Consider the following 19382-nt stretch of genomic DNA (forward strand, 5'->3'; position numbering starts at 1 on the left):
AGCACGCTGTAGGGTTAGAGAGACCTAAAGACTTTTCAAAGAATGACTATCTACTTGTATGTATATGTGTGAGTATACATGTATGGACATGTGCATGTCACAGCTCACAAGTGAAGGTTAGACAATAATTAAAAATACAACAAAATCCTTTTGTAAAGAAAAGAAATTTTTTTAAAAGTTCAGGTAGCAAGAGAATGTCATAAAGAACTAGAACAAGGTTAATCTTTACTACCATCCTTGTTTTCAATACAGTTTTTGAAGGAGTCCCTGGTACAAGTTGTGTGTGTGTGTGGGGGGGGGGGGTTGTCCCTCCCTGACCTGGGTGAGTCACAAACCATCCAAACACCTGTGTTCACAGAGAGATCCCTTACTAATAGGGGAAGAAAAGTTAAAGTGGCTGCCTTCTGACTCAGGCAGGAAAACAGCAGCAGATGACGTTGCAGATGTAATTTTCAAGAGAGAAAGAAGAGCACTGTGTTAGGATGAGCTAGGATGCGGTGGTATATTTTGGTTGGGTGTGTTAACTAGGTGAACCAAAGGGCGCTTTTGATTGCTGGAATTCGATTCTTTGACAGCTGGACCTTGGTAGTCTGCCTCAGGGGAAGAAGTGGCCAAATAACGGAAAAGATGTTAGGGGCTAGCTTCAGGAATGTGATCTAATGGTTATTAGCAAGGCAGAGGGAGTGGGGGAGAAGGGCAAGGCCAGCCAGAGCTACATGCTTTAGTGGGCTAGTGTCCCTTCAGTTTTTTTTTATGTTTATATAATTTTTAAAGATTTTTATATCTTTAGTTACATTTTAATAATTTTTAATTATATGTATGTTATGTGACAGACTTCTCCTGGGGAGATACCACACATACATTTACTCACCCCAGATAGTGAGCCCAGGACAGACCAAAGTGAACCTGGATTCCAAATCTAGATCCCACCAAAGTCCAACATGATGTACTAATTAGTTTTTTGGTGGAGTTACTTACAGGAGCAGAAATGACTCAAAGACAGCTGCATCACCAAAGCCCCACCTCAGCATGGTGACAGCCCACAGAGTTGGGAACCTGGAGCACACTGCACAGCCTGCAGGCAGCTCAGCAGGTTGGAGAGTGTCCTCTCCAGGTGGCTCCATTGACCTGAGTTCCTTCCAGGCAGCTTGTCTTGTATCTGCATCTTCCAAGCTGCTTGACTGGTCTGAGTCTTCTTTGCAGTTTGTCTTTTCTGAGAGTGATTCTTAGAAGTTTTTGTTTTTTACTCTTGGGAAAGAGGGTCAGCTTCAGAAGTCATTTTGAGTTGTTTACTTTCTCTCAAAGTAAATGCAAGATGAAATGTTTTAATCTAGCTCTCAGATTCTTTCTATTCCCTCTTCCACAATGATCTCTGAGCATTGGAGGGGCTGACTATAGATAGACCATTCACTGTGCCACAGTATCACCAGTGGTTTTGAGTTGAAGCTGACAACAGTGATCAATGGACATAAACACAAATGTTTGTGTTTGACAGGCATATCACATCCATTTGATAAACAGCAGCAGTGGCTTTCTCATTAGGGCCTACAACTTTGCCAGCCACATGTTTTTAATCTATATTCCCTGTAGACGAATTTCTAAATTATTGGTGAAATTATTAAGAACACTCCACGTAGTTAAAATGGAGATTTATTTTGTGGGGTAACTTACAGATGAAAGGATAGGTTGTAGGGTCTGGGAAAGGTATGGCACAGTCCGGTGGTGTTCTCTGGAGAACTCTGCTCAGTCTACCTCCAGCATCCAGGGTCTTCAGCTTCCTCTCTCAGCTCTGCCTTGTGGGCATGACCATTACTGAAGCCTCAATGGGGGTTGGAACTTCCAGGCCAATGCTAGGATGGCTACCCACTACATGGCTTTATTAAACAAAAAACACGAGCCAGATATAGGGGTGAAAGCCTGAGAGAGATCAGGGAAACAGGGAAAGCCACACCTAACCTCACCTCACCAACTCCACAGCTTCCAAAAGCAAGCTACTTCCTACTACCCATGCCTATATGCCTTGCTGTTCTGCCATCTGATTTGCTCTCTCTGTCCAACTACATCACTTCCTCTTCTTGCCCAGCTCTGTCACTTCCTGTCTGTCTGTACAGACCTCCAGATCTCCATGAGTGTGGGAATTTAAGGCAAATGCCACCACACCTAGCTCTGTTCTCAGTGTGGCCTTGAACTCACAGAGATCCAGACAGATCCCTGCCGGCCAAGTGATAGGATTAAAGGTGTGTGCTACCACAGTAGCTGGCTTTTTCCTCTGATCTCCAGGAAAGTTTTATTGGGAGACACAGTATATTGGGGGACACAATACATCACTACAATTCCTATTAGTAGATGTAAATGTCTCCCTGTGGAGATAAATTGGGCCTTATATCCAATCAGATAGTTGTTTGTTTCTATAACCATGCTTGCCACTATTGCACTAGATGACAGCTTGCCTGGCACTTCTATCATGAAGCATGTATTCCCCAAATACCACCATCCCTTTGTAACAACTTCTGGCACTACAGGAGCTAGCTCACAGGAAGACCTTTCAAGTCCAATTCTAGCTTTTTTTTCTCCAAGACCTGCAACCAATATGTACAACGTCTTCAATAGTAGGGTCTTAGTAGTAAGTTCTATAACGCAACACACAACTGTGGCAATAGCCATCACCTTTTAGGCACCGTTAGGGCCTCCTTTATCAACAACCCCTAGGGAGGTAACTGACACCTGGTACTTGGAGTTTCAATCAACAACCATATGGGTTTTGGTAGCATCTGCTTCTCCCCTTGCAAGATACCCTTGCTTACTCTCTGTGAACTTATTTAGGGTGCACTCACAGGTCTCTCCAATAGCTTTCCAATCTTCAAAACATTCAGAGATTAGTATTATGTTATCTATATAACAAAATTTTTTAGAGGATGAGCAGGGCAACATAACACCCTGAACCACAATCTCATACCAAATAGTGAGATTACAAAGATAACCTTGATTAAGCACTCTGAATACCCATGTCATCTGTTCTGAACAAGTGTCAAGTTATCCCAGAAATTCACAACTAAGAAGATACTAAGTGGAACATAAGCAAGGTCTAATACAGCATAGAAAGGTCCCATCCACTTGTATCAGTTGCTTCCTCACAGATCAAGGTTGAATACAAAAGCATGGATAGGAACCTGTAATTTAATTGGCTCTCTGTAATCTTTCTCTCTGAGCCATTACATTTCCATATCCTGGAGCTCTTCCATGATGACTTCCTATACTTCACCCCTGATTAACTCAGTGGGCTTAGCTTAATCTGATCAGCTTTACCACCTAGAGCTAAGGGAGAAAGTGGTCCTGCTCATCCCTGCTGCATTTGCTGGCTCCCCATTTACCACACCTGGCTGTTGGGGGAGTTCCTGGCTGGGCAAACCATCTCCACCCCTAGCATAACCTTTCCTAGAGAGAAATGTACCCTCCTTAGTCTGGGGGGGTAATCACCCACCCCTGGGACAGGCTTGATCATCTGCACCTGTATTACTCTATCCTGAACATCTTCTGTGAACTGCTCCTCAGGCTTTGAAGCCTTCCTGAACCTCCTTAGCACAGTCGGCTTTCTATCATGTTTTTCCACAGGAACTCCAGCTCAACACAAATTTTGCCACATTTGTCTTCAAGTAATCCAAACAGACTTCTTCCTCTGCTTTGCCTTTTTCTTTTCTTCTCCAGGTTGCTCTCTCACTTTGCAGTCACTCTACATGCTGGTCTAAGTTACTTAGGTCTGCCAAAGCCTCTTCTACTTTACAAAGAGCTTGCCTCACAAAAAGAACCCAGCAAAGCTGCCAAAGCTCCAAACCAGCCTTGAGGTCCTTGTTGAATCTCTTTTCTTTAACGCCCCTATGAACATAGTTCCCTCAATAGCACCTATGCCCTGCCCCCAGCCCTAGGTATTTATGGGGATTTCAGGTGGAGATTAAAAACTATTCCTAATTGTTCTGATAAGCCTGTCCATCGGGGACTGATGTCCCTTACACTGTCTCAGGTTTATTCAGCCCTTGCCTTAAGGAGGAATGGACAGTAACATTACTCAGTTTTTCTGACTCCACAGCAGTCAGACTGATCCTATTAACTCCTGTGTCCCACAGTCTCACAAGCCACTCTGTGACAGACTCTTTCACTACTTGTTTTAAAGACTTCTCCAGAGCCGGGCGGTGGTGGTGAACATCTTTAATCCCAGCACTTGGAAGGCAGAAGCAGTTCTAAGTTCTAAGTTGGAGGCCAGCCTGGTCTACAAAGTGAGTTCCAAGACAACCAGGGCTACACAGAGAAATCCTGTCTCAAAAAACAAAACAAAACAAAACAAACAAACAAACAAAAGGACTTCTCCAATTCCAGCAGTTTGGATGCTGAATGTTTCCTGATTACCCTAGTTTCTTGTATGGGGCCATTGTTAAGGTTTCCATTTGTATGTTAGATCACAGATTTTTCTGGCCTCCATGGGCACCAGGAATGCACATGTGCCTTAGTCAGTGTTCTATTGCTGTTAAGAGACTCCATGACCACAGCAACTCTTACAAATGAAAGCCTTTAATTGAGGCTTGCTTACAGTTTCAGAGGTTTAGTCCATTGTTATCATGGTAGGGAGCATGGCGGCACAGAGACATAGTGCTGGAGAAGTAGGCTGAGAGTTCTACATCCGGATCTGCAGGCAGCAGGAAGAGAGAAAGAGACTCTTGGACATGGGCTTTTGAGACCTCAAAGCCCACCCAAGTGACACACTTTCTCCAACAAGGCCACATCTACTCCAACACCACCACCATACCTCCTAATCTCTCAAGTAGTGCCATTCTCTGATAATTCAGCATTCGAATATATGACCTATGGGGACCATTCTTATTCAAACTACCACATGGTACAGAGACATACATGCATACAAAACATCCACACACAAAAAATAATGAAAAGAAAATGGTATATTATTATGAAGAAGGGAAATTCTGTCCCGTCCAGATGTACAAACAAGGGTAACAGAAAGCTTTTCTGGGACATTGCATGTCAAAAAGGGGTGAATTATAGTTTTCTAGGAAACACGTGAGGAATAGTTTTAAGAACTCATGCACAGACAGGCACTAATAGAGTATATGTGATCTGGGGGATTCCAGTAGTAGTTCAATGTGGCAGAAGTAAAAGCCATGTGTGATGTTAATTTATTTTAAAAGGCCTATCTCACATACAGATGTGAAAATCTGTTAAGGAGTCTGTTTCTCTCATCAAGTATATTTTATAACTACTAGTTCACAGCTTAAGAATGAAGGACAAACACATTTATGGATCAGGATTATTGAAGTAGTTATGGAAACAATTTAATTGTAAGTGGAAATTACTTTCTTTGCACTATAATGGGAAATCAATTAAACTTTTAGAAAGAATTTACATGTGTATAGACTATTATTTTGAGTTTCGATCACTTATATAGCTGTTTAAAAAGGAAAACAAGCCAGGCAGTTGTGGCACACATCTTTAAACCAGTACTCTGGAGGCATAAGCAGGCAGATCTCTGTGAGTTCGAGGCCAGCCTGATCTACAGAGAGTTCCAGGGCAGCCAAGACTACACAAAGAAACCCTGTTTCCAACAAAAAAAAAAAAAAAAAAAAAAAAAAAAAGGAAACCGAAGAAGAATAAAGCTCCCATTAATTCTCTGTGGTGTCTCAGGCTTGTAGTTCCAGCACTTGGGAGACAGGCAGGACAATCACCTAAATTCAAAGCCAGCCTGAGCTACATAGTAAGTTCCATGCCAGCCTGGCTGAGCAAAACAACAAAGCTCAATGAATCAGCAACAACTGGAAGTGTGCCTGTTTTGCATGGTTTTCCACAAATGGGTGCTCTCATCTTACAAGGGTTGTAAGACAATAATGATGAAATATTCACAAACAGGCCACATTAGACAGGATCCAAAATAACACAAAAGGAGTTTAAACTCCACTCTAATCTTTAAGCAAAGGAAGTTCATGAAGGGTCAAGGTAGGGGATGCCAGGATCCTCTTTCAGAGGAGAGGCATGGCCTGGCAAGCTGATCAAGTTTGAACTGGTACAAGGATAGAGACAACAATAAAATGTAGAAGTGTGATGCTGTAGGTCAAAGTCTAAGGCCAGAGCCACATTAATGGCAAAGGGAGAGGAAGAGGAAGAGAAGTAACAAACACAGGAAGTGGAATCAAGTAGATTTGGTAAATTCATGTGCAAGGAATCCAGAAGAACATTTAGAAGTTTCTATCCACTAACCGAAGAGAAGCGATCTTTTAGAGAAATAAACGGTATTTTGCATGTCTGCAGCTAGTGTGCCCCTGAGCTAGCTGTGTGAAAGTGAAGGTATTGGGAAGAAAGTGGGCTCCCAGCAGACTAAGAGTTTGATGCCGCTGGTAGACAGCGGCTAGGCAGGGTGAGGAGTGGTTGCTGTGAGAAGGCGCCCAGGCGCCTCCAGAAGTCCAGGTCTGGAGGAAGGAGAGAGAAGCCCAAGGGGCACAACAACAAACCCGTGCAATGAGGCCCTGCCACCTCCAGGTGCAGCGAAGGTCCTTCGAGGGAGCATGTGGTCAGGCGGACCGCGAGGCCCCCAGCCGGTTGCGCCCAGCCGAGCCCGGCCCGCTTCACTTCCGCTTCCTGCTGAGTCGGGTAGGCGGCGCGCAGCCAGACCAGGCCCAGGGCGGGCAGTAGTCTGTGTCCTGCAGTAGAAGCAGCGGTCTCAGGCCTGGGGCCTTCTAGGCTTCCGAGAGAGGCTGGGTGGGCGGTGGCGGCGGCAGGCCAATGCGGCCACCAACGCCGCCCCCAGGTCCCACCACGGCCCCAGGGCGCGAAGGCGATGCCCGAGGCCTGAGGAAGCGAAGCCTTCCGCTGACGCCAGAGCCAGGCGAGGTGGGAGGATGCAGGCTTGAGGCCAAGGGGCACGAGGAGGAGAGCAGGCCGAAGAGGAGAGTGGTGGCCCAGGTTTCTGGGAGAGAAGAGACAGAAGGTGACAAGTTCGGTGAGTCGGCTGGAAGGCAACGAGCAGAGGGGCTGGGGAACAGGTGTTCCTTCATTGCTCCTATGCAATGAAGGAGGTAGAGCTCCCTTTTCACCCCAGAAGACACAGTTAGAAAACTGGTGGCCACTCCCCAAGCCTTTGCACCTCAGCTGCCTCATCTTTGTTTTACTGCTAACCTTTAGTTGATTTTGTTGGTATTTACCAATGCACGTGATGAATGAGAGAGGTGAGGTGCAAAGAATTTTCTTATAAAAGTATATGTTCATTTAGGAGCCGTCATTATAATTGCTGTAGAAGGAATGAATGCTAGTGGTTTATCTTAACTAGGGTAAAATTATGTTATAAAGATTTTTCTGCTGCTTTAGAGTTTATAGAAGTTTATTTGTAGTTCTTAATTAGATATTAAAGCTGGCCATGGTGATGCACACCCATAATCCCGAAAAGAGGAAGCTGGGCAGGAGAATCTCAGTTTGGGGTCAGCTTGGGCTATACAATGAAACCTGTTTGAAATTTTTTAATATTTAATATGAAAATCAGTTTGTATTTCTAAAACAGCTCTTCAGGGAAATACAAATGGATGGCTTCACAGATTTTTCTGTTAACTGGTGTTGCTTTTTTCTGCCCAGTGTAAAAATATCTTCTGGTATGTTTTCTTGTTTTGATCAGCCAAAGAAAAAAGAAAAGTTACTGAAGCCCCAAGTGATGATCCACTACCAGGGACTGACCTGGTAAGAAAGGCATCATTAACCAGTTCAGAATCTTTACCAACAGTGGAGTGCAGTGAATTTCAAAATATGGCTTTCTTACAGTCTTTGGCTAAGGAAGATTTGGTAGAAGGTATTAAAAGAAGAATTCGAATTAAAAAATGTAAAAGTTTAGAAAATCCACCTCTCAAAATTACTAAGAACGAGGCAACACAAGGTATTAAGGTTGACTTCCAAGATGAACTGTGCAATACTCCAAAATATTCTTGTAACAGCTTATCACCTGGAGTGGAAAAAAATTGCAGTTTTGAATCCCATGATTACAGTTTCCTCCATTCTGAGGGTTTTAATAATGAAAACAACTTTGAGCATAAACCTCATGGTGTATATATGCACATAGCAGAGAACTCTTCCAAGTTAAAGAAAGAAAACCTTAGGAATCTTGCAGAGAAGAACGACACAAAATCTACTGCTAAGCTCTTAAAAACTGAAGAAAATGTAATAACCAGTAATTTACTACTTGAAGAAAGTCATTTATACCAAAGTAAAAACAATGGCTTGATTTCTTGCCTTCAAAGTGAAAAAAACAAGTATTCAGTAGAGGAGAACAGTGTTGGGAGAAAACACAGGAAAAAGATGAAATTGTCTGAAAAAGAAGAAAAAATTATTGATCTTAATTTCTCTAATGTATGTAACAATTCTGAGTTGGTGTTACAAGAAAACCAAACGGGTGTGGAAGGGAAAGAAATAGAGACCTTAGAGCCTAAAAAGAGTTTTCTAAAAGCTTTAAGAAAAATAAACCATAACATACTCTCTCCATTGGACCACTTATGTCTCCCAGAAACAATAGGGAAAACAAGTCCCAGACATCAGGTAAATGCTGTCTTTCAGAAAACCCTTGAATCACATTTGAAAGAAGATATAAAAACCGCTTCAGAGTCATTAGGATGCAGAAGTATGGAGCCAGAAGAATATTTTAAATCTGTAATAAGCTCTACAGTGAAATCACCTAGGGATGGTCATCATATAGGAAAAAGATCTCCATGGGGAGAGTTGAGAAATGAAACTGAAGAGTCAAAGGTAAGCTGTCGAAGAATAATACCAATGACTGGTAAAAGAACTTGGCCTTTTTATTCTTGTGCTAGAATATCGGCCCAGTGTTGGAAAAAGACTTCCCTGTCAGATTTAAATTACTCGCTTCCAGGGTCTGTGGAAAATGTTAGGCAACATGAATCTATCATACACCAAGTGAACGAAACGCACTTAACTGACTCCAAACTGTTACGACAGTCCTTAACAGAAGGAGCCAGTGAGTCCTTAAGTAAAGAAATGTACAACCCTGATTCAAATTGTTTGTCTTCAGTTTCTTCAGCAGAACCTACTTTGATGGTTATAAAGGAAGCTATACCCAGTGATAAAAAGATAAAGTTGGAGGAACCCAGCAGAAATGGGACAGAGATAGTTTCTAATACTACTGAAGATACCCAATTAATTAATGTAACTCAAAGCTTAACAGGAAATAAGAAAAAGAGAGGGAATTTATCGAAACTTAATTTGACAGTAGCATCCCAAGAGAGCCAGGAAGCAAATAACTTTGCAAACAAAACTATTCATCGAAAAGCTTGCATTAGTAAGCAAACACTTGTGGCTCCAGACTTGGTTAAAATATTAAACACAGGACGGCTGACTAATTTTAAAATTCCTTTACTGAAGAACAAGACAGGAAAAAGAAAAGAAGTAAATGCCAGGTCATGTGAGAGAGAAGCTTACAGTCCCCTAGAGCTACTAGACAGTTTATCTGGAATAGAAGCAAAACAAAACAGGAATAAGGAAAATATCTGCACAGCAACTTCAGGACCTCAGTCTTTGAATACACATAGTAGTGTAATTCCAGCGCAAGCTAGTTCTCACTCATTCTACAATAAGAATTCCTGCACTTCTCCAAGCTTTGCAAAGAAATGTTATGATAATAAAGCATATAATCACATTTCTGAACCAGACAATAATTTTTCTAATAAGGAGTCCATTTCTTTTGAAATTGAAAATAATACCTTTTCTTGTGATCTTGGGTATATTGAGCAAAGTTCATTCTGCTCTAAGGAACAAGAAGCATTTATGCCAGTTTCTTCTGAAGTTCGTGGTGGAGAAATGACTAAAAGCATTTCAGAACTCAAATTGGGGTTTCCAGATATCCTTAAAGCATATGAAGATGATGTCCTCTTGATTGATGTAATTCAAGATGACCCGGAGCTCTTTGGAATCTCCAGTGAAGGGGAGCTCTCATTTGCTTCAGAAGACTCCAAGATAAGCCAGGAGCCCAGTGTACCTGAGGAGCACCCACCAGCAGACTTTAAGCCCATGCAACTTCCAGTGACAAAAGAATCAAGTGATTTGAGGTATGCGCGTTCAAGAATGCCTTTGGTTCAGATCATTGTTGGCGGTTCAAAGCACTCTCTTGTGTCAAAGCTCCTTTTTTAATATTTATTAAATACAGTGTATCTCTGGTAATAGCTAAAACTTTCATTATGCTAAAGTAAAGGATCTATGTCTCTAGAAACATACAAAGCAAATTAGTTTTAAAATCAAAAATAATTTATAAAGTGAAAATCAATTGAGTTTATTTTCATGTTCTTCATTAAATATGTAGCTAAACTCATTTGAGCCAGTTTACTAATGAATTAGCCCATTTTCTGTGGATTCCTTGTTAGATTTTCTTAAAAGTCATTTTTCGGGTTGAGGATTTAGCTCAGAGGTAGAGCGCCAAAGCCCTGGATTTGGTCCTCAGCTCAAAAAAAAAAAAAAAAAAATCATTTTTCAGGGAACGGGGAAGCCTCAAAATTTATTTGAAATAAGACTTGGAGGTAGAATCAAAAATTAAACTAATTTTCAGAAGAAAATAATATAAATGTGTTTTACACTTGACTTTTAAGATAATTGTTTTAAGCCAGGCGGTGGTGGCACACACCTTTAAGCCTAGCACTCGGGAGGCAGAGCCAGGCGGATCTCTGTGAGTTCGAGGCCAGCCTGGGCTACCAAGTGAGTTCCAGAAAAGGCACAAAGCTACACAGGGAAACCCTGTCTCGAAAAACCAAAAAAAAAAAAAAAATAATAATAATAATAATAATAATAATAATAATAATTGTTTTAAATCTTCATTGCCCTGATAGGACTAGTTTACCTGAAGCAACTTTACTGTGGCTAGTAATAACCTTGGTACTCAGGAACATGGCCTGTTCTGGTTGGTACAAATGTATGTAATATTACATTTGACTATATTTTTATCATTCTTTAAGCTCTGGTTTGTATTTGTATTCTTTATTTAAATACTAGAATGTTTCATGAATAGATGAAAAAGTAAACATGGCAACACTTCCCACAAAGTTTCAGTAACACGTGGCTTAAGTTTCTAGTATTTATAATTGCTTTTGGGATATTGTGCTCTTCCAATATTCTTAGTGCTTTGAGAACTTGTAACTTATCAGCAAATTGAATGTTTTCTACTTTACTATGTGATGAATGGGTTGCTAATATGCCCATTTTAGAGACGAGGAAAATGATGACAAATTGTCATTTGCCCAAGGTCACACTGCTAGTAAAGGAGACTGGACTTGAGCCCAGACCTATCTTAATTCTAAAAGTAGTGTTAAAGAGCTTTACCTTTATAGCCTTGCCTAGGTTTCATAACTTATCATTGCCAAAGAGCTGTGTAACTTTGTAGGCAAATTTAAAGCTGGGTGTTGGTGGCACACACCTTTAATCCCAGCACTCAGGAGGCAAAGACAGGTGGATCTTTGTGAGTTCGAGGCCAGCCTGGTCTACAGAGTGAGATCCAGGAAAGGCGCAAAGCTACACAGAGAAACCCTGTCTCGAAAAACAAAAAACAAAACAAACAAACAAAAAAAATCAAAAACTTTGTAGGCAAATTTAACCTTATCTGTGAAAAGAGAAAGAATTTCCATCAGGATTATGAGGCCTGAATCAAAGAATGAATGGGAAGTATTTCAGCATAATACTGGATTAGCAGCAAGGACTTGTATTGGCCTTTTCACTGTTGTGACAAATGCCTGAGAGAAACGATTTAAAAGAGAAACATTTTCAGAGGTTCAGTCTATAGCTTTGAGCTTAAAGAGGCAGGCTTTTAGGGCAATAGGAGCATGTGGGAGAGGACATAGCTTAACTTTTGGTATCCAGGAAGCAGAATGAGGGGACTGGGAAGATGGCTCAGTTGTTGAAGTGCTTGTTATATATTCATGAGGACCTGAGTTTGGATCCTCAGCTCCTACATTTAAAAAACAAGGTATATGTCTATGAGTTCAAGGCTAGCCTGGTCTACATAGTGAGTTCCAGGACAGCCAGAGCCACAAAGTGAGACCTATTACAATCAATCCATGTGAGTCTACTAAATGGTAACAGAATTTATTAAGATACAAATTGAGGAAATACACTCACAAATACAGAATGGAGTAGACAGCTGAAGTTGTCCTTTGATCTGACTGGGAATGAATCCACCTCACAGATAGGAGCAATGAGAAGGGGCATGTGACCCTTCTCCAACTCCTTCTAAGAGATACAAGGACAGGAAGTACCACCTCCTTTGGGCCATATAGCCCAAGGTCGTAGGCAGAGCAAATACCACTAAAGAGACTCTGTCTCATAAAAAGAAAAAAAAATTCTCCTTATTTTTATAATTGAACTAAAGCCACTAATTTACTAATTTTCCAATGAGCATGGCTTCTAAGTGTCAGAGCTGAAATCTGAACTTTAGACTTCAGTATTCTGCACTGAAGTCTATTCCCCTCACAAAATAGCATTCTAAGAGAGGGGAATGTCGAGTCCCTCTGTGGCTTTCATTCTATTAGTCTATGAATTACTATAAATGTTTATTTTGCTTTTAATAATTTTTCTTTCTTTAAGATAGTAGGTGGGATAACATAAGATAGTGTGGGGTTTTTTTTCTTTGTTTTTTTATACCACACAAACCATTATTTATTGTCTTTGCTATAGGAAACAGTATTATACTTTAGTGATCGTTTGCTGTATCAGAAGACCTAGCACTGCATAGTGTGGCACCAAGCTAGGGATGTTCTAGCCCAATGACTTGAACACTGGGCTACTTCTCTGCTTATGCTCATCGTTCTCTGTAGGACAGTTGTTCTAGTTTATCTGTGGCAGTCCTATCCAGAGATAGAGTATAAACACATGAATGAATGATCATTACCATAATAAGTTTCAGGCTTTCCAGGGATTCATAGTGAGACCCTGTCTCAAAGCAAAACACCTAAGGACCAGTCTGGCCTCAAACTTATGCCTCCTGCCTCTGCCTCTGTGACCTGAGTGTTAGTTTTAATGGTGTGTGCCATCATGCCCAGCCACATCTTTTATTTTCATTGGACAATTTTAAACTTTTTTTGTTTATAATTATCCTAAACCAGTCATCTTCAAATATTTTTGCTAGTTACCTACAGTAATGTTTTACATTATAGTCCAGTACATATAAATATGTGAAACCATAGATTTGTAGTGTTTTTCTTACTACAAGTGATACAGTCTCATGTTTTGTGTTTTATTTTAATTCTTAGCCAGGCAGTGGTGGTACACACCTATAATCTCAGCACTAGAGGGACAGAGGCAGTCTGGTCTACAAAGCAAGCTCCAAGACCATGTAGGACTGCAAGAAAGAATCTGGACAGGAATTACTCAAGCCAAGTAGCACTATGGTAGAGGGTGAATTTCTCTGATTCTTTGGAGTTGACTCGACACTGTTTCTCTTTCCCCTTATGCCTTTCAGTTTTTCTTTCCTCCTCCACCAGAGCAGAACTAAAATTTTCACTTCATACATATAAAATAGTAATGTTTTTCTCTCATTAGCATTACTACTATTACTGTACTGGAAACTAAACTTAGGTCCCCACCTGCTAGAGAAGCACTCTACCACTGAGCTATATTCCCAGCCCCAACTTTATTATTTTTTTAAATTTAGGTGAATTTAACCTCTGTGTATCTTGAACTCAAACTGCTTTTAAGAATGTCAGGTACAATTTTATTTTGCAAGTTAATTCATAGTGAAAAGTTTTTCCCTCTTATAAATTATACTAATAGTATAAGTACAGCCTAATACTTTGAAATTGAAGCTGTGTACTTGCTGTTCACAAATGGATGAGTAGAAACTGTGGAAACATGGTATAGTTCTTTATTGAAGCATGTGACTGCCCTCGCTCTGTCACCTCACTCTCATGACTTCCATCCCCAGTCTCACTCTCAGTATCTCAACTGTCTTCTTATGGATTATTGTGATAAGAGCCCAGTTAATACTCTTGAAGTCCCTTAACGTATTCTGAACTAGAAATCAATCTGCCATTGACTGTTGAGAAGGCCTCACTGGCTTTCAGCCGCTTGAAGACAGGGCCTAGGTTGTTTGCCATCACTTTAAGGCAGTTGGTGGGTCTATATATTCCTTTTTTGACAACTGTGGTATTGGAGAGAAAATGGTGTTGTGTGTGTGTGTGTGTGTGTGTGTGTGTGTGTGTGTGTGTGTTCTCATATATTTAGTTTGTCTGAATTTTTTTAATGGAATAGTGTTTGTCCATATGTGTTTGAGTATCTCCCATACTTGGTTTTGATTTGTTAAGACTGTTGAATGTAAGATTATGTCATTGAAGCCTTACAGTAGCCTTACAGACAAGTACTACTCTCACTTATTGATGTGATTAGATGAAAAGAAATTTAGGCTTTTGCCACAAAATCAGTCAATCTCAGATAAAACAGGAACCCACAGTGGTCTTAACTATGATCTCCAGAACCTTAGCCTTAGATTACAAGCTTCACTTAGGCACAGTAACAAACAGGCAAAGAAAGAAAGAACTCAAAATCCACTCAAGCAGTCTTATTTTTTGTTTGTTTAGTTAGTTGGTTTTGGGTTTTGGGTTTTGGTTTTGGTTTTTTGAGACAGGGTTTCTCTGTGTTGTTCCTGGCTGTCCTGGAACTCGCTCTGTAGATAGACCAGGTAGCCCTCAAACTCAAGAGATCTGCCTGCCTCTGCCTCCCCAGTGCCAAGACTGTCTTGTTTTCACACTAGGAACAAGATACACATGCCTATGTTTGAGAGTAGAAGCTAAACATACGCTTGCATTGCTGCAGTCCTTTAAAGTTTGGAAAACCTGGCCTGTCTTGTCCTCCACAGATGGGATGGGAGCACTCTCTAACAGTGGCAGCACACTTGTGAATAAATAGTCCAGTGAGAACCCAGGACAGATGTGCTGATCTCTCAACCCCAGGGCAGGCACTCCTCTGTCCTGGAGAACCTGTTGGCTTAACCAACCACAGAAGCAAATGTTACACAGTGCTTTCATGATTGAATAGTTCTGCTGGAATCTGGTACAATGTTTGAGTTTTGTTTGCTTTATAGTAAAGAAGTTGCCTTGCTGGACCCTGGATTGCTGAAACTGGAGATCTGTCCTTCCTTGTCAGCAGGTAAAATTTGATACTTGAAGAATATTTGGTATTGTAATATCTGCACGTCTCTAGTCAGGTCTACTCAGTGAATTCATTAGAATGGAAACTTTTTCTTAACATCTGCAAACAAATGTCAGAGTTTGTCAGTTGTCTTCCATTTTTAACTGATGAGTTGGCGAATCATATTTTAAGCTAGTTTCCATTGTGTAATTATTCAATGCTATGCATTCTCTATAAAAGATAGGTAGTTGACCTCTAGCGTCTTCCAGACTTACTTTGAAATTGAAATACATGTTTTAACTTTATCATATCCTAAATTGGTTATTAAAAATTATAACTAACAGCTAATCATAGTTTTAGATGCCTAAGTCACAACAATGTAGAAGTTAACTCCTATTTGACTTTTGAGTTTTAAAAGTTTTTTAGGGCCAGTAAAATGACTTAGTAGGTTATGGTGCTTGCTGCCAAGCCTGGTCTTGCAAGTTGTCCTCTGATTTCCACAGATGAACCATGAGTGCATGCACACAAAGTAAAATATAAATATGTGCTAGGCGTGGTGGTCCACATTGTTAATATCAGCACTCAGGAGGTAGAGGCAGGTGGATCTCTATGAGTTTAAGGCCAGCTTGGTCTTTAAAGTGAGTTCTAGGACAGCCAGGGTTACATAGATAAAGCCTGCCTCAAAAACAAATTAATTAATTGTCAGAGTAGAGTTTGTTTTTGTGTGACAGAGTCTCACTATGTAGTCCTGCCTGGCCTGGAACTCTGCCTGGTTCTTCCTCCAAGTGCTAAAATAAAAGGCATACACCAGCAAAAATATTTTTAAATGGCTGGGACATAAGAAAGGTTCTTAAATATTACATTGTCAGTTCTTTTTATACCATAGAGTGCAGTTATTCTGGCAGTGAATAGGGAATTACATAATTTTGGTACTTGTCATGTTAGAACTTGAGTGCTTCTGACTTCTGGGTTTTATGGAACAGTCTTTGGTTGTTTGGTTTAAAGTTTGTGTGGTTGAATGTTGTTTCTCTTCAGCAAAGGAGCTACAACATGATCCTAAAGGTGCAGCCATCTCCTTAGAAGCTACTGAGGAGACTGTTGTAAGTGAAAACCTGGGAGACGTCAGTGAACAATTGAGAACTTCAGACTCAGATGCAAAGGTACCAAAGAAGCTTTTATATTTGCCTATGTCTTGGTCTTAGGCAGTACTAATGCAGAAATCCAATCAACAGTGCTGTGAGGAGACAGACATAAATACTTTTGCTCAGTAGGAGTGCTACATCACTCTGGCCAGCTGACTGGTCTCCTGGTGCGCTGTGTAAGCACAATATAAACAGAAATTACTGAGGGAGGTAGGATCTGTGTATAATTATATGAGCCTCTTTGTATGCTAAAGTTGCCATAAACTTACATAAGACTTTTAAAATACAATGATACATATTCTCCTGCCTCAGTATTAAATATTATCTGGGGCTGGAGAGATGGCTCAGTGGTTAAGAGCACCGACTGCTCTTCCAGAGGTCCCGAGTTCGATTCCCAGCAACCACATGGTGGCTCACAACCACTTGCAATTAGATCTGGTGCCCTCTTCTGGCCTGCAAGGACACATGCAGGCAGAACACCGTATACATAATAAATAAATAAACCTTTAAATATTATCTGATCTTCCCTGAAATTTTTGAATATGATAGTACCTATGGGCCATGAGTGTCAGTATCAGTTACATATCCACAAATGTAGAAAGCATAGGAATTATAGGTAGGCCTAAATTGATCTTGGAATTTACTGCTTATATATAATATTGGAAAAATCTTTGATATCAGACTCTTTAATTAAATTTCCTGCCTAAGGCTGAGGCTCAATGGCAAAGTGTTAGTCTGGATTTGCAAGGCCCTAAGTTCATCCCCAACACTTCAAAAAATAAAATAAAATTCTGCCTGATAATGTTGGTGGTTCTCTGACCCTTTTGCAAAATGTAGTTGATTTCTAAACAACTATTTTATACCCTTTCTCCTTAAACCTTGAATTGCTCTTCACTAATCTACAAAGCTAACAACTTTGTTTCCTTCTTCACCCAAGAAACTGAAATAAAGGGAAAAGAACATTGTAAGCTCCCACCAGGACATTAGAGCACCTGTCTGCACCCTCTGGGAACTCCAGCTTCTCTCCTGGTACAGGGGATGCACTATCCAGATGTAGCTCCTCTTCCTCCGCTATTAACTCTTTCTCACTATGACACAAACATACTTTCTCTCCTCTTTAAATAGAACAAAGCCCTGGTCTCTGCACATTAAAGTGATTTTCAGCCTAGATTCACTCTCTTGCATGGTCCCATTCAAGTTTATTCCATAAATGTATATGCTAACTCCCTCACATTTCTATTATTAGCTCAGACTCCTCTGAACTACAGACCTTTCTCTTATCACCTACTTGCTCACTAGAATGCCCATTTAGGCATTTGAAACTTAACACAGCTAAAAACAAAACTTCTCAGTTCTATATCCCCTCCCCCACACCACAAACCAGCCCCCATCTGTGTTAATGACACCATTTTTCTCAATTACTTAGCTTCAAAATCTTAGATCTCTTAATTTTTATCCTCACACCATATACAGACTATTGAGATGCTGCTGTTTTTATCTTCACATGATGTCTAGAAACTGTCTGCTTTTACCACCCTATCAATACTGCCCAGGTCTATATTGTGTACTGTACAAATGATTACAGTAGCCTCCTAACTGACCTGTTTGGAACCTTGCCCTCTTGTAAGGTGTTCTCAGTACAACTTAGGTTTCCTTGTGTCATTGTTTCTTCTGTCTTAGACTCTCCAAAAGCTTCTAATGTTATTCATAGGCAAACCCAAAGTCTTTGTGATGACCCACACTCCAGGTCTGCCCTGAAACCTCCTCACTCTGTCACCTCTGATCTCTCTGCTATTCCTTTTACATTTATCTCTGACCACCCTCGAAGCTTGTTTTTGAGACATGCCATGATGTGTTCTGCTCCAAGACCCTGTCCATGTAATCTTGTCTCCCTAGAGTAGTCTTCTTCTAGAAGATGATGTAGCCAGTGCTCCTGTTTTCTTCAGGTTTTTTCATACTGATGTTGGGGGGGAGGGGACGCACTTCACTGGCTATAACCTAAAATTGCAGTGTTCCCCTGTTCCATACCTTCCACACCTTCTTGCAGTTGTCTTGACATAGCATATACTACAGGTGGAGGATCCCTACTTGAAATGCTTAAATCAGAACTCTTTCACATTTCAGAGTTTCAATATTATAATTTGGGATAGGGTTTTTTTGTTTTTTTTTTTTTTTTTTGAAATAGTGTCTTACTTTGTAGTCCAGCTCATCTCAGACTGGGTAGTCTTTGTAGCCGCTAAGATTACACCACTACTCACAGCTTTGGAATGTTTGTGTAAAAAAACTCTGAAATGTTCCCAAAATATTGGAGCATCATTTTTGACACTTACCAAGTTTCAAATCTCAGAGTGTTTTAGACTTAGATTTTTAGACCATGCACACCCACCTAAATACCTGTGTTTACTTTGTTTGTCTTTGTCCCCTCCTGCTAGGGTAAAATCCCATAAAGACAAGAATTTTGTCCATTTTGTGTAATGCTTGAAAGTCTAGCTTGGAGAGCAGCGGCTGATAACTGCTAAGTGAATAGGGAATGTGAGTACTGGAAGTGGTCTAGAAACAGAACAAGTTCATGAAGTACTTGCTTTGCACTTGGACAGACAACACATATTGCCATTATTAAACACCTAGCAGGGATTATTGTAGATTATCTGTATGATGTTATGAGGTGTTTGAAGTTCCCCAAGAATGCCTTTAGGGTCACTGGTATGCCACAGGAACTCACGGAGGCTAGTAAAGCTGTTATACCCAGGGTTACATTGATGGCAGTGAAAGAATAAGTAAAACAGGGCAGAGGCTAGTGTCAGTGACCTTTTCTGAGACAGTCACACTCAACAGTCACACTACCAATGGAAAACTTTCTCCTTTAATGGGCTCAGATGCTACTCTATGACTTTGTGGGCCATTGGATCATTGCAACATCTACTTAACCTGCCACATTAACACAGAAGAGCCATAGATATTATGAGCATTTCTGTGTTCGCATACCATTTCTTTTACAAAAAGAGGCAGCTGCAGGCTGTCTACTCCAGTTCCTCCTCTACTCTAGGCTAGGGAACTGTTGACTGTAAAGATAATTTTCAAAAAATC

The 19382-nt window shown here is 40.6% G+C and overlaps 1 protein-coding gene across 1 annotated transcript in view; it reads left to right on the top strand.

The window, feature by feature from the left end:
* The first annotated feature begins 6625 nt into the window (after positions 1–6625).
* Positions 6626–19382, top strand: part of Topaz1 (testis and ovary specific PAZ domain containing 1) — a 56981-nt gene continuing 44224 nt past the window's right edge. The window contains exons 1-4 of the mRNA XM_036193042.1: positions 6626–6997; positions 7664–10097; positions 15107–15171; positions 16189–16313. Coding sequence (XP_036048935.1) covers positions 6781–6997; positions 7664–10097; positions 15107–15171; positions 16189–16313 — 2841 coding nt within the window. The 5' untranslated portion in view covers positions 6626–6780. The remainder of the gene's footprint in view (positions 6998–7663; positions 10098–15106; positions 15172–16188; positions 16314–19382) is intronic.

This window comes from Onychomys torridus, chromosome 7, assembly GCF_903995425.1.
Source record: "Onychomys torridus chromosome 7, mOncTor1.1, whole genome shotgun sequence".
In the NCBI taxonomy this organism is placed as follows: domain Eukaryota; kingdom Metazoa; phylum Chordata; class Mammalia; order Rodentia; family Cricetidae; genus Onychomys; species Onychomys torridus.